General features: G+C 42.1%; 2 protein-coding genes across 2 annotated transcripts; one reads left to right on the top strand and one right to left on the bottom strand.

Moving 5' to 3' along the window:
* Window positions 1-364: 364 nt before the first annotated feature.
* On the top strand, window positions 365-2378 carry LOC6530423 (adenosine deaminase 2). Its single transcript, XM_002091303.3, has 2 exons — window positions 365-1461; window positions 1614-2378. Exons 1-2 carry the CDS (start codon window positions 463-465, stop codon window positions 2217-2219), a joined length of 1605 nt encoding a protein of 534 aa, XP_002091339.3. The 5' UTR covers window positions 365-462; the 3' UTR covers window positions 2220-2378.
* An 11091-nt stretch (window positions 2379-13469) lies between these two features.
* Window positions 13470-14392, bottom strand: LOC6530422. Its single transcript, XM_002091302.3, has 2 exons — window positions 14083-14392; window positions 13470-14019 (listed from the first exon to the last, which is right to left on the bottom strand). Exons 1-2 carry the CDS (start codon window positions 14281-14283, stop codon window positions 13546-13548), a joined length of 675 nt encoding a protein of 224 aa, XP_002091338.1. The 5' UTR covers window positions 14284-14392; the 3' UTR covers window positions 13470-13545.

Below are 14392 nucleotides of genomic sequence, written 5' to 3'. Positions count from 1 at the left end.
AATCTTTGCGTGACTATGTGTGTGTGTGTGTGTGTGTGTGTTAGCACGAGTGTGTGTGTTGGCCTCTGGGCATCTTGTAATCGTTGGGGCTGAGACCCGATTGACAAGTAGATGATGCCTGGAATGCAAATCCTGTGCTCGCTCAAAGAAACTCTCGGCAAATTGCTTAAAAGCATCACTTGACATTGGCCAATGCAGCTAGAGTTTCAAAAGGACTTCACTTCGTAAAAGTAGTAGTAACAGTAGTAATTAAATAGTTGTGCTCTTTCCTCTTGTAACTTGCTCTATGACCTGATATAATTAATTTAGTTCATAAACTAATTGGTATCTTTTTATAACTTATACGTGTAATGCAATCAGGAAAATGTGTAACATTTGATTTTTCTGACTTGTATAGTTTCTAAATTCCAAGATATGTGAAATATTTATTTCAAAGTAAAAGTAAGAAGGCACCAGGAGCAGATGGCGGTGTTGTTGAGCCGCAGGATGCAACTTGCTGGATTGGCGCGGCGTGCCACGCCCACCGCCGTCCAATTGATGCACGAGAATCCGAACGAGATGTCGATGCTCGAGATGCTGGGTACCACCAATCTGCGCAAGAGCACCCCCGAGGACTACCGCATCCTGCGCGAGATCTTCAACTCCTTCGAGCGCTACTCCGGAGTGGGCAACAACATTCAGTTGACCCTGCCAGAGCGAGCGGCCAACGAGCTGATCATGTGCGAAAAGAAGCGGGAGTACGAGAAGGGCATCATGGATCCTTCGAAGTTCGCGCCGGGACACCACATCTTCCAGGTGCTCAGCAAGGTGAAGAAGTCGCCGCTCTTCCAAATCCTGAGAAGAATGCCCAAGGGTGCGGCCCTCAAGGCGCACGACACCTCCATGTGCAGTTCGAGGGCGGTCATCCAGTTGACCTATAGGGAGAACCTCTGGGTGTGCACCACCCAGAATGGCTGTCGTGTGGAGGAGTTCCGATTTGCCAAGGACAAGCCCAAGGATATTAATTTCGAGAACGGCGAGTGGCAGCCGATGGAAAAGCTGAGGGAATTGCGAGGCGAGGAGAATCTCAGAAAGTATTTGCGAATGCGACTCAGCATGTACCCTTTGGCCAGCTTCACGACCAATGCCCACGCCTGGCGCCACATGATGGGCATCTTTGGTCTGCTGGACGGTCTACTGCAGTATGCCCCCCTTTGGGGAGACTACTACTACAATGCGCTCCAGGAATACTACGCCGACGGCGTCCAATATGTGGAGGTGAGAACTGTGATCCCCGAACTCTACTGCCTGGATGGTAGCCGTTTGCCCAAGCGGGAAACAGTGCAAATCTACAAGGACACACTGGAGCGATTCAAGAAGGATCATCCAGGATTCATCGATTCCAAGCTGATATACGCCCCCATTCGGCATGTGCAACCGGAGGTAGTGGGCAAATACATTAAGGAGTGCACAGAACTGAATGTAAGTCTTAGTCAAATTATAATTGCTTCCCTTATTGCTAACAAATAAACTTATTGTGATATTTTGGTCTATGTACATATGTCGTTAATTGACTTCTAAGTCGTGAATCTAGAACAGAGAAGGCAGTGCCATCTAATTAAAACTAATTTCAGAAAGAGTTTCCCAGCTTTGTGGTTGGCTTCGATTTGGTGGGTCAGGAGGACGTGGGCCATCCATTGAGCCAGTTCGCAGAGGAGCTGCTCAAGCTGCCCGACCACATCCACTTTTACTTCCACGCCGGCCAGACCAACTGGTACGGATCGCACGTGGACCAGAATCTTTTGGACGCCATTGTGCTGGGCACGAGAAGGATCGGACATGGCTACACAATCACCAAGCATCCGGTGCTTATGCGGCTGGCCAAGTACCTGAACATCGCCCTGGAGGTGTGCCCGGTGTCCAACCAGGTGCTCCAACTAGGTTCCGACTATCGCAGTCATCCTGCTGCCACGCTGATCGCCGAGAACGTGCCCATGGTGATCGCCTCCGGCAGTCCGGCATTCTGGCGAGCGGCTCCTATGTCCCATGACTTCTACATGGCCTTTCTGGGCATCGCACCCATGAATGCCGATTTGAAATTCCTCAAGCGAACCGCCAAGAACTCCATCAAATACAGCTCGCTGAAGGACGAGGCCAAGGCCGAGGCGATGGAGAAGTGGAAGAAGGATTGGGATGAGTGGATCGCGAAGATAGTCAGCCAAAAGCAAAAGGATGATTAGACTGAAAAGAAGTGAACCGGAAACCAGTCGGACTAACAAATTGATATTGTGTTTTTATATATATGTATATTTAAGCAACTCCTACCAGAGTTGCATGATTTTAATCATGAAACTTTACAATTAGACAAAGTGCCGCCAAGGTATTTGGATGTCACTCGACTTTTCCATAGTTTTTCCCCAGTTCGAATTCGTACCTGAATTTGCACAACATTGTTGGAGGGACCACAAACTTTTCCACTCACGCACTTCGGAAAGCCCCAAAGTCAATGACCAATGGCAAAATGGGGGAAATCTTCGGGATAAACCTTGAGCTGCACTTTCAGTCGCACCGCAAATTGTTTGAGTTTCCGCTTCTTGATTATTTCAGGCAAACCAATAAGTTTCTTGCCAACTTTTTATTGCATACTTCGCTGCGGGTGATCGGGTGATGGGGCAGGGGGTGGTGCGAGCGAGGGGTCATGCAAATGTCACAGAAACTAACACTTCCGGGTCCTATATGTGTTGGTACTAATTTCATTGACTTCCATTTCCCACACACAGCACGCATGACAAAGTTGTTGGAGGGCGAGAAAGTTAAGGAAAGTCTTCGATACGATCAAGAAAATAAACTTTCTGCCCTGCCTGCCGTTGCTTATAATTAAAAACTTTATTATTTGTTTAACTTTGCCCGCAGCTGTTGCACATTTGACAGACAGAGATGGGTAAGTGTGCAGGAAAATGGGGGAAAACTCTGTTCGCAGCCACACAAGAATTACCAGCAATTATCGAAAAAGTTTCGCTTCATTTATCGCCCGAAAGTCACTCAGCTTTCTTCATACTCCAGTCACATTTTTCGGTCTGTCCAATCTACCAATACGTCCAACAGCAATACAGGAATTGGCAGCCATGTTTCTGTCAACTTTTTAACGATGCAAAAACACATTTATGCCACAGCGCTCCTGGCGACGTCTAATTTGCAAATTCATGAATATAAAGTGGCCTCGAAATGCCAAACAAATTAATCAAATATGCTAATTTCTCCTTTTTTACCGAAACTCCTCACACAGGCACTCGGCAATCATTATTCGCGTTAAAAATATGCGTAAAAAGGAGAGATTTGCACCGAGATGGGAACCTGTGCATCTGCCAGCACACGGAGATCTTAACCAAAATTAAAGGCGACTGCAGCTGCAAAATGCCAAAAAGGACAAGCCAACTTAGGACGTGGTCCTTTTTTATCCTCGACCTATTTCTGTTTAATAATTAATCACCTGCCACGCAAGTTTTAATATTATAAATGAGATCGGAACTCAACTTTATAAGCCACTCAATTTAGCCAGTTGCTGTGTTTATCGTGAATAAACTACGTTTGATAGAAGTATTTAAATTAATAAAATTATATATATCTATTAGAATTATAAAGCTAATAGGTATTATTTAAAATTGTCGCATTGCCGTCCCACATTTTTTTTAGCACACATAAACGCCTAAGTACACAGATTTCCACATAGATATAAGTTCTGAACTGCCATAAATCCAGAAATCCCTTTCCCCCCCATGAATTTCTACCCAATTTCCCTGGCACTCTCTCTTTCCCTGTTGCATTTTGATGTCTTGCTTTGGCATCTAAAGTCCAAAATCATCATCATGATGCTGGCTAGGATGGGGATTGGCATCAGGATTGAGTTGAGAATGGCATGATGACCATGGAGGCATAAAGCGCAGTTAGTTTGCATACAAATGGCATTTGGAAATGTGCAAGAGGATTGCGCAAAAATCAACGCGACATGCCAAACAGGACAAATAATGTGCATAAATTTATCCCCAGATGGGTGGACCAGCCAAAGATTGGACATATAGATTGCACGGAGTGTTGGTCCACAGCAATAATAAAAAAGCAAACAAGTGCTGGCCAATATGTTGCACTGGATGTGGCAATGGATATGGGTATGGGTATTGGTCTGCGGATGGTGCTCCTGATGATGATTAGATTGCTGCATGCGAAACTGGACTTGACTGGAAGATTCTGGTTTGGGCAAGGAGACAGCCACATAATAACGCTTATGTCCTGGACATTAGCATGGCCAAAGGACTCGGTGGCTGGACTAGTTTGGATGAGGTTGGATGAGGTTGCTGCCGTGTGGACCAACTGATTGGCATCGTCGCTTACACTTCGTCTTCTCCGTCCATCTGAATTGATCAAAGTATCAAATATGCAGACACACAGGAATTTTTCGTAATATGAATGCTGGTGGAAAACGAGTCAAAGGGGAGTTTTCCGTACAGTTCCGACCTTATATACAGACTGTCTGCCTGTGTGTTGTATGTGAATGCATAGATCGTTGTGCTTTGCTCTAATGGTGTTGGTTTCCTTTGATAAGATAAATAACTGGAATACAAATGGTTTTCAATTCGTGGAGTTGAATTGGTGATTGGGTTGTATTCATTAACATGGTGGCATCATATTTAATTAAATGCATTTCTTTGAGAATGTGGTTTTAATCATCTGGGGTCATGAAAATGACATCTTTTCGATAGCCATTTCCACAAAACAGTTTTTATGCGGGCTGCGGTGTTTCAATTATTTGTAAACGTAATGGATATGAATTATAATAAACTATAACGTGGCCAAGAATAAATGAATACTATGAATATAAATGAATACTCGGGGTCTGGGCGTGGCAGAGCTAAAATAAAATGTACTGCCCATAAACATAGCTAACTGTCCCAATCACGATTTTTATAGTTTTTGAAAAATTCTAGTTTTGTCCAAAAGTGGAATGCCATACCTCGTTGAATTCGTAACAAAATTTCCTATCCACCTGTGCTCAAGGAAGGAAAATTTAGTTTTTTGATGCTTTTCGCAAATTTTGATCAAGATACCCCTTATCAAAAATGCAAAAATTTGTCGATTTTTTTTTTCGAATACCGAAATGAAAGGAATAGACATAGTCTATGTTGATTAGCAGCACAAAAAAGCCATTTTTGGCCAAGTTATGGCGAAAACGCATATTAAAAATATCCGATATTTCACAATTTTTTTTTCTATTTTTTTTTTTTTAATTTTGTTGTTTTAAATTTATCGAAAATTGCAATAATTAGATTGAACAACCATATATCTTAGCACTTAGATTTTTTTACTTTTTAATAAAAAAGAATTGAATTTGGTTCGACTCAAAACACGATCTGTTTATTAAATAGGTGTGAATGAAATTGTATAAATAAGCATAAGAAGAAATTAAAGCTGTAGCAATTGAATAAAACTAACCAAATATTTTCATAGTTGGCAAGTGTAGGGAAAGGCTTTAACACACATGCATATAATAGCCTTTATTCCGGATATCAATTTAACAATTAACGTAAATCGTTTTTGCTCACAGACGACGCAGTTACCATGCCAACCAATAGTTTATTGTTTAAAGGGATCAACACGACCACAAGCGCAAACACACACGCCAATACACATACAGAAGCGGTATAATTGCATTATATTTCACCATTACCATGCAATTTTCCTTTTGGCTGCCGTTGTCTGCTTCGAGTGAATAGCGCCATCTGTTGGCCGGGCTAACGAACACTACGCAGGTTAAAGTGGTTGACAATCAAAGGACTCCGGCCCATTGTGTTTCGTATAGCGATTGCAGCTACCAAACGAATTTGCAAATCATCAAATATAATTTCTAAACAAATTACAAACGGACGGCCGCAGCTCGAAAAGTTGGCAATGCAATGTACCATACAAATTGCCCATACAGTTGCACACAATGCAGTTTAGGCCCATGTGGCACTGTGCGTTTATACGTTTGTGCGTGTATCTTCCGAACATTTACAAATTATGCCATAAATGTATCCTCGCCGCACAACACACGCACACACAGGGACAAAGATGATTTGCCGCTGGCATTAAATTTCACAGAAGGATTTTCGGGGCGGAGGCGCATTGTGTGTTTACCATTGCAGTTGCATTCCCGTTCACTGATAGCCGCTTTTCCGCCCGCTCCTGACTCTGCTCCTGATTCTGCTCCTGACTCTGCTCCTGATTCTGCTTCTCATTCTGATTCTGATTCTGAATCCGATTTGGATACGGATACTGTTCACCCAGCGCCGGCTAAATCATATGCAAATGCATGCGTATGACATTTGGGCTCGAAATTTTATTGTCCGCTCCGGTTGCTAAATTATTTAGAGCCTGATTCCTGTTGCCATGGCGATCCAGGGCGGGTGGGGATGCACTGGGGAAAAATCGTTGCTATTGAGTCTGCTAAAGTAGCAATCTTAACCGTAGGCTAACGCAAAACTGCGCCTTTAATAGTTAATAGTTAGTGATTAAAAATCATATAAAATGTTTATTACTATGTAAGTCATTTGTATTTGCTATAAGATGACAAGTTGAATTGACCTTTTATTTTCCACAGTGCCAAACGACAACATGCATTTTGGGCTGTGCCCAACACCACAGACAACCGCATAATTTATGCAAAATGCGTATGGGAATGCGTGTGTGTGCGTGGGCGTAACATTGTGTGTGTACGTGTGAGTGTCGCAAGTTTTAGTTGCTTTTTGGCATTGAAATTGAGCCAAGCTTTTTGGGCCTGTCTTTCAATTTGACATAAAACCTTTGTCGTATCCTTTTTTGGCCCACGCATGACACTTTATGCAAAGTGCTCATCCCTTTCCCGCCTCTGCTTTCCCTCCTCTCCCTGCTCTTCCTCCATTTCCGGTCTCCCTTTTTTGGGCGTATTTCATGCCCTTTTGCCGCCACACATCATAATAAACGAAAGAAAATGTATTTCCCCATATACATACGTGTATATATTGCCCTTGAAGAATATATCCCGCAAATGAGCCTCGCAAATTTTCTTTTCCTTTGCGCAGCTCTTTTATGAGCAGCCAGCCGTGTGTAAAAAAAAAAACAGAGAAATTCAAACAAAAGTTCATTAAATTTTGAATCCTTTGCTCAAAGAGCTTGTAAAATATATTTTTGGCTGTTGTGAATAACCAAAATAAATTACATTTTTACTCATTTTTAAAGAAAAATTACAATTAATCTACTACATGAACATCTTAGCAAACCATTTCTTACATACAATATACTTTTTGCTTAAAGTGCCTTTCAGGAATCCAAAGTCCCACCATTTTAACAAGAATCGTTAGGGAACTGACGTGGAAAACCGGGACGTAAATTGTGAGGAACCCGCAACTCAGCTCGTTGGGCAGATAAGCAAACAGATTTATGACTGCATTTAGGGGTAAGCATTTGCAGTGAGCTCTCGTTTGCCTCTCAACTTTTGACTCTGGAGGCCTTTAAAAATGCAGAAGACAACACTCAATTCGTACGCCGTCATTCGTAATTAAAACGAACCACTCACGTACTTTTGCCAGCCAGACGAACTGAGCCAACGACTGTCAAAAGTCGCCTACAAATTGTCCGTCCGTCCTTCTGTCCATCTGTCCATCCGTCCGAATCCTCAAATTGACAGCCAGCCGAATGGAGAGGGTTATACGTATGTGTATCTATATGGGGCGAAAGAGATGGCCATGCCGGACATGGACACACAATAATTTAGTACGTAATAGACACGACCCGGAGTCCCTTGTCCGTTTGTCCGAAGAGCGCTGTCCGTTGTCCGTAGTCGCACCAACAGACAGATGCTAGACAACTACGGTTGCAGCCCTGAACTTGTTCATTAACGCAAAACATAAGCCGCCAGACAGACATGTGAATGATGAAGCACGAGCGAGTCGGCCAAGTGGAGTGGGTGACGGCCAAATGGACAGGGATACTCGTAGATATCATAAATAGTGGGTTGGTCGAAAACAACATAAGCTATGCTATATGGAAATTACTTATAAGTAAACTCATAAGTAACTCAGTATGTGTTCCTCGCATTATTGTAATAAACAAATGATTTCAGCTAAAGAATACTATCATTCTAAAATAATTATGTGCTACTTAAGCAAAAAAAATTTGAGTTTGGTTTACAATGTATTATTTTTAGACACTATATTTAAATTAGATACATAATCCAAGTACTTTCTAAAACTCATCTCTATTTGCCCACATATCATGCACTCCAACAAAAAATAGGGTTCAGTGTTTCAGGCCCTCAGACCATAGTTCAAGTGCCATTAAAATCGAGTCTTGGCACTCGGGCCTCTGCCAATGTGAAGGGAACCTAGGATGGGCATACGAATGGGAATGGCTATAGGAATGGAGATGGAGATGGGATGAGGTGGAAGTTTGTGCAACAAATTAGTAGCAAAGTTGGCTCGGACCCGTGACTCCCGCACCAACTTCTTGGCCGACTCGCACTGGGCAAATATCCGACTGCGGAAATTGCAATGAGACACGTGATCATGGAGACTCGACTACATCCGCTTGCCAGACAAATAAATCTTCATTTTGACTTGAACTTTTGCTGCGGTCCGTCGACCAAAACGAGAAGTTGCTAGCAAATTAACAGCTGTTGCGTAGCTGTGGTTCCGAGCTCTGCGCTTCCGAGCAACCGAGCTACCGAGTAGTCCTGAGTTCCTGCGGCTTCTCAGGTGATTTACGGCCAAGTTGATACTCGGCTAACGGCGTCTGCATATTAATATGTGACTTGGCATTTTACTTTCTACGCCATGGAACTTGCAATCAAATCCGACTCCTGCACTTTCCCCCAGACGCATTCCATTTCGCTTTATGCCTCAGACTTGCCCTCTGCTTGCAGCACGTTTTATTGTTGTGCCGGCCAATTTGTGACGAGTGAGTGCATATAATAAAGCAAATTATATTTCAAATTCAAATGCTATGCAGTCGAGCGGAAGGCGTCTCAAGAGCCGGGCCCCCAACGATAACGTGGCTGAGAGCACGGACTACGTATACGCCACGTTGTCTAGTTGGCCAACGTGACCGTGGCCTCTGCGACTGCTGGTTGCGAAAAGTATGTTACAATTATTTTCATCAAAAAACATCAAGCGAATTCCCCGTCGCACACCACGCAAAATTGTAACTTGCGTTTTGGACTTGAGATAAAAAGATCATTTTAAAACACACAAATTGATGGTTCTTAATAAAGTAGTTAAAACTTTCCACTAGCTTACAAATTATTTTGATAAACAAGCTGAATTACAATAATAATAATTAAGTAATTTGAGCAAATACACAGTTACTGCTTAAAATACGTAATTAATAAATTTGTATTATGTTTAACCGTAATCCCTAATGTAATATCGTCAGATATGGCACATCAATCAATTATACTTTGTGACTTTTCAATTTTCGCAGCTAAATTAATAATGGATGTTAAACCGTTTGATTTTATCTAATTGCATTTTAATAAAAAAAAAACCTGTTTTTTCTAAGCTGAATGCAAACAGTGGTCGCAATCACAGGAAACAAAGGATAGTCTTCCGTAATAATTTAATTTAATCCTATTAGTTTAATTGGTCGCCTGGACATCATTTGTGTGCATTTTTTTGCCATTGCTCCTGCAGTTGTTGTTTTTCTATGCGATGTACTACAACATGAGGGGCAAAAAGCAGAACAAAACCAAAGTGCACTTGAAATTGTTGATGGGCGAAGTGAGTCTTGTGACTTGTGTGTGCGTCAGAATATCCTTTCATCAGGACTTTCCTGCCCAACGGTTGCATCCGCATGCTTAAAGTTTTGTTTCGGGTTTTTCATTTTTTTCTGGTTTCGTTGTCAACTTTTCCCTTTGTTTTGCATTTTAGTTGCCCCCCGGCTTCTGACCCCCCAGTGAACCACCTCAGCCTGCCCCCCGATAGCCTGCCCAATTCCCCAGAATTGGGAAAAACATTTCGAAAATGCGGAGAAATGAAAACTTCTGGTCCCGGCCTGCAATGCTGACCGATGTCGACATCGTTGTTGGCCAGCCGCATGGCATAAAGAGCGACAGTCCGCAGGACATTTTATATTTAATTTACAGTGTGACCGCAGCTGGTTTCCGTCCATCTATCTGTCTCTCTTTCGCCGGTATCTCTCTCGCTGTCGGTTCGTCCTTAAATGTGCATACAATACCATCCATCCCCGCTGCGCGAGTGCATTTAATAAAGTGCAGTGCGGCTGCGAAAAAGAGCGGGGAGGCCAACCATCCATTCGTTGATTTTTACTCTCTGGACTTTCCCGCATCATTGTTTCTGTTTGTTCTCGCCAAAACGGTCAGAAATTAATTTCTAATTCCCATTATGGTGGTCCAGTTGGCCGAAATCTACCAAATTCGCTATCCATTAAGTAAACACGTATATATTTGAACGAGAATTGCATTAAATAAAGTTCCAAATAGGCTTTCGGCCGTCCAAAGTGGGGATTAGCGAGTGGGCGGCTGACAGGGGATGCTGGCCGGGGGGCGTGGCACAATCACAGTGGCCTAGAGTTGCCACAACAACAACTGAAATAAGCCCAACAAATTCGAATGGGAATTAAAAACGGAAAACTTAAAAGGGATGCAGCGATAAAAGTACTTTCAATGCTCTTTAAAGCACTTCAATTGGACGTTACTAAGAAGTAGAATATGGGATTTTCTGTGAAGTATATATTATAAATTTAACACAAAAAAGTAAAAAATAAAAATTAGATGTATACTATATACACATGTGTATATTCCAGGGCATAAAATAGGCCATATCCAGTATGCGTGCCACGCTAAATTCCATTCTCAATTATTTTTGCCCTGCATCCACTCGACAATTTCCTTTTTATTTTTTTGAGTTCCTGAACTTGTGGGGACTTTAGCAAGAGGCAGGAGGAACATGGGCCGGCATTCTGAATTGATGCCGAGGATTGGATGAACTGAAGCCGGCCAGGTCCATGTCCACGTCCCATTCAGTGTGCAGTCGTCCACACTTTTATTGCTTTAATTGCGCACCGAAGCGCAACAAGAATCGACGCACATCCCTCTCGCATCCAGGACACACATGTTGCTAATGAAGTTTCTAACAACATTTCAACTCATGTCAGATCATAATCTGTTAATCTGCGAGGCCCGACCCACGGCCCAGGATGTGGCACATAGCTGATGTGGCATAAAAGTAAACTGGAGCATGTTGACAACTGTACTCAAAACACTTCAATCCCGAGACGCTCGAGTCCTTTTCGGTTTTTTGATCCGAGAGAGGGGGGATACAAGTAAATGATGATGGACTTTTACTTTGTCATCGAAAGGTGGCAGTCAGTGAGGGACTTATGGTCAAAAGGCTGAGTTCAGCAGTCGAAAAGTATTGCTATTAGAAGGGGGCTATGAAAGGGGAATACTCAGTTGTCGATTAATATATAGGCGGATACCTTAGTTAAATCCTGTAGAACTTTATCTCTGCACAGCCAGGAAATGAGTATAAGTTAGGTGAGCAGCATTTTGCTGTTGCCATTGCTAATAATTTTGAGTGCCTTAGAAATAAGTTAAGCTATGCTGCTAACATAAATTTACCTTCACTTGGTACTAATTAATTAACTCGAAGTTAAAATTGCCTTCGTTTCGTTTCAATATTACAATTTACTAATTTGATCGATTGACTAAGCTGCCACCGAAACTTAGAGCATTGATAATATCCTTTGGCAAATACAAACACAAATAAAGGCTGGCAAATACAAGCACTAGCACACACACACACATTTGCAATTTGAGCAACATGTCAAAGTAAACAAACACTGTCAATGGGAAAACTACTCGAGGGGGCGGGCAAATTAAAGGGGTGGCGCTGGCGCATTTGTATGTGTTATGCTTACGCCTCGATTGCGCTGGAAAATCAACAAGCCCATCGATGGACTATTCATTGACGTCTAAGCGCCGAATGGGTGTGTATTTTAATTAAACCTGCTTTTCGAAGGCATTTATCAGATGCAGACAGGATGTGCACCTCAACGCACCACGCCCACCGACCCTCCACTATCAGGTGCTACAAACAAAAACTAGAAAATGCTAGCGTGGAAAAAGCACGGCAACAAATGTGATCCATGTCGCAGAAAAGTATTAAGCATTAAGAGTGTGAATAGAACTGGGTTTTAGAAATGAGTCTTACAAATAAAATTCATCTGAAAATATAATATATATTATCATATATATATATATGATAATAGTATATTTTAATATTATTATTAGAAGCAAATAATGAAAAATAGTTATTATCGAAGTACACCAGCGTTTTTCTAAGTACATAGAATAGCCATTCAAGCTAGAACCAAACATGTTTCACTGTTAATGGACTTTCGATATTTGCAGGAAGTTATGGCAGCCTGATTTATGTCCATGCCTTTTACCTTTGGCTGGCGTCCACCAGGTGAAGTCGTTTAATTATTGAACAAGAGGGGCTAACCGAGCCAATGGTGGCTGGCTGGCAATCAAATTTGGAATGGTTTGGCATAAAAATTGTAAGCAGATTTCCATTGGCATGCTGCCATTGCCATTACTTACTAACATCAAATAAAACTCCAGTTTACAGCCCGGCACATAAAGTTCTCCAATTGAGGGAAAATCGAGAAAACACAGAAATCAAAGTAAGCACCTAAGCGGCTTATGCAAAAGACAATCGAACACCACCCCTCCTTACTTCTAGATTTTCTTCGCATTTTATTCTTATTTTACAATGCCAATAGGCAAAAAGTGTTAAACAAAATTTGCGTCTGGCGTTTATTGAGTGGAACGAACGCCTCAGTTCGAGCTGAATGCAAAATGTAAAAATCTATCCAGCCACTCGCAGGGTAAAAGCAAAAGTTTAAATTACTTTCTAGTGAAACTTTGATCCGCAACAAAAAAAATAGGCTAAAAGCAGATTGCCAGCGAGATTAATGCTTAAAGCGTAAAGGGTAAAATGCTGAATTGTTAAATAACTAATGCATGGGCAATGAACTTGCGAGCGAAAGTTTTAGCAATTTATCTGCGCACCCCTTTTTCCCCGGCCATAGTTTCCTTGAAAATAATATAAATTCCGAAAAATACAACGTTTTATTATGATTTAATCTTAGTCTTTCTGAAGAAGAATATAAATGTCTCTCATTGGATACAACCAAAATAATTTACTCAATTATTATAGAACTTTTTAAAAGAGGGTAATTTCAAAATATATGTAATTCTGCATTCGAAATGAAAAACTATTTATTCATAAGTGCAATTGGTACAGCATTTCTTTTTTTAAAAATATATAATAAAATAAAAATATTGAAGAATGCTTACAAAGAATAATAAAGTTGTATACAAAATGTGGTAAATAATTAAATTGCTGTTACTTTTAGAATAGAAGTAAACCTCCCAGGTTAGCAAGAAAAGTGACATATTTAATTTATCATACGTACAATTCATTTTTTATTCAAACTATAGTCAATACTAAAATCTAATATTTGCGATTTACTTTAATTATAAGTGGGAGCCCGATCGATGGACGCGGCCTCCAGAATAACCTTCATTATCTTGTCCTTCGCAAACTCGGAGGCGTCGGCGTTCAACTGTCGCAGTCGGTCGGCCACAAAGTCCCCGAAGATCTGGGCGCTGTCTTTCTGGGTGCGCAGCGCATTGGCCACCGCCTTGTTGACCATGTCCTCGTCCATAATGCTGATGGTGGACATCTCGCCCTCGCCTTCAACCTCGTCCTCCAGCCTTTGCTCACCGCCGCCGGTCAAGGAGCACGAGGAGAACATGACCTGCTCCGGTTCGTAAAGGGCCAGATTCTCAATGATTTGCTCGTAGTCGACGGACTGATCCGAGGCATTGATTTTCTCCTTCTTCACTGGGGGAGTTTTTGGCTGTGCCTTCACCTTGACCTTGTAGGGTGTGGCGCTGGAGCTGCTGGCGGATGACCTGTTTAAGTGGCTGCCGTCCGATGGTTTCTGCAAAGGTGGTGGTGGTGAATCCAAATTACGCGGGATTTGTCACAAGCGGTGTACACTTACGAGATGCGGTTTAAGGTCCAAGTGCTTCATATGCTTCTTGGTCGCCGCATGGGCACGCAGATCGCTGATTTTGGTGTTTACGCAGCATTTGCAGAAGCGGCAGTGCGCCCGGTAGGAGTCGTCCGGATCCCGTCGCAGCCACGCGCGAAACTCCTCCATTTGCAGCCACACATCGCGCAGTTTCTGCTTGTAAATTTTCATAATGCGGCTAGTAAAATGTCAGAAAACGCAATGGAAATTAATTAAAACACGACGTACAGCAACAATGTAAATGCAATAGTGATGACAATAACAATGCGAGTAGAGACGC

This window comes from Drosophila yakuba, chromosome 2R (genome assembly GCF_016746365.2).
Source record: "Drosophila yakuba strain Tai18E2 chromosome 2R, Prin_Dyak_Tai18E2_2.1, whole genome shotgun sequence".
In the NCBI taxonomy this organism is placed as follows: Eukaryota; Metazoa; Arthropoda; class Insecta; order Diptera; family Drosophilidae; genus Drosophila; species Drosophila yakuba.
Note: the sequence above shows the minus strand (reverse complement) of the source record. Positions and strands in the feature narration are given on the sequence as shown.

Excerpts from the sequence above, each read along its gene's own strand:
- LOC6530423 (XM_002091303.3), top strand. The coding sequence starts at position 463 with ATGGCGGTGTTGTTGAGCCGCAGGATGCAACTTGCTGGATTGGCGCGG. Across the intron at positions 1,462-1,613 it reads AGGAGTGCACAGAACTGAAT|AAAGAGTTTCCCAGCTTTGT; the intron begins GTAAGTCTTAGT and ends AACTAATTTCAG.
- LOC6530422 (XM_002091302.3), bottom strand. The coding sequence starts at position 14,283 with ATGAAAATTTACAAGCAGAAACTGCGCGATGTGTGGCTGCAAATGGAG. Across the intron at positions 14,020-14,082 it reads TGGACCTTAAACCGCATCTC|AAACCATCGGACGGCAGCCA; the intron begins GTAAGTGTACAC and ends CCACCTTTGCAG.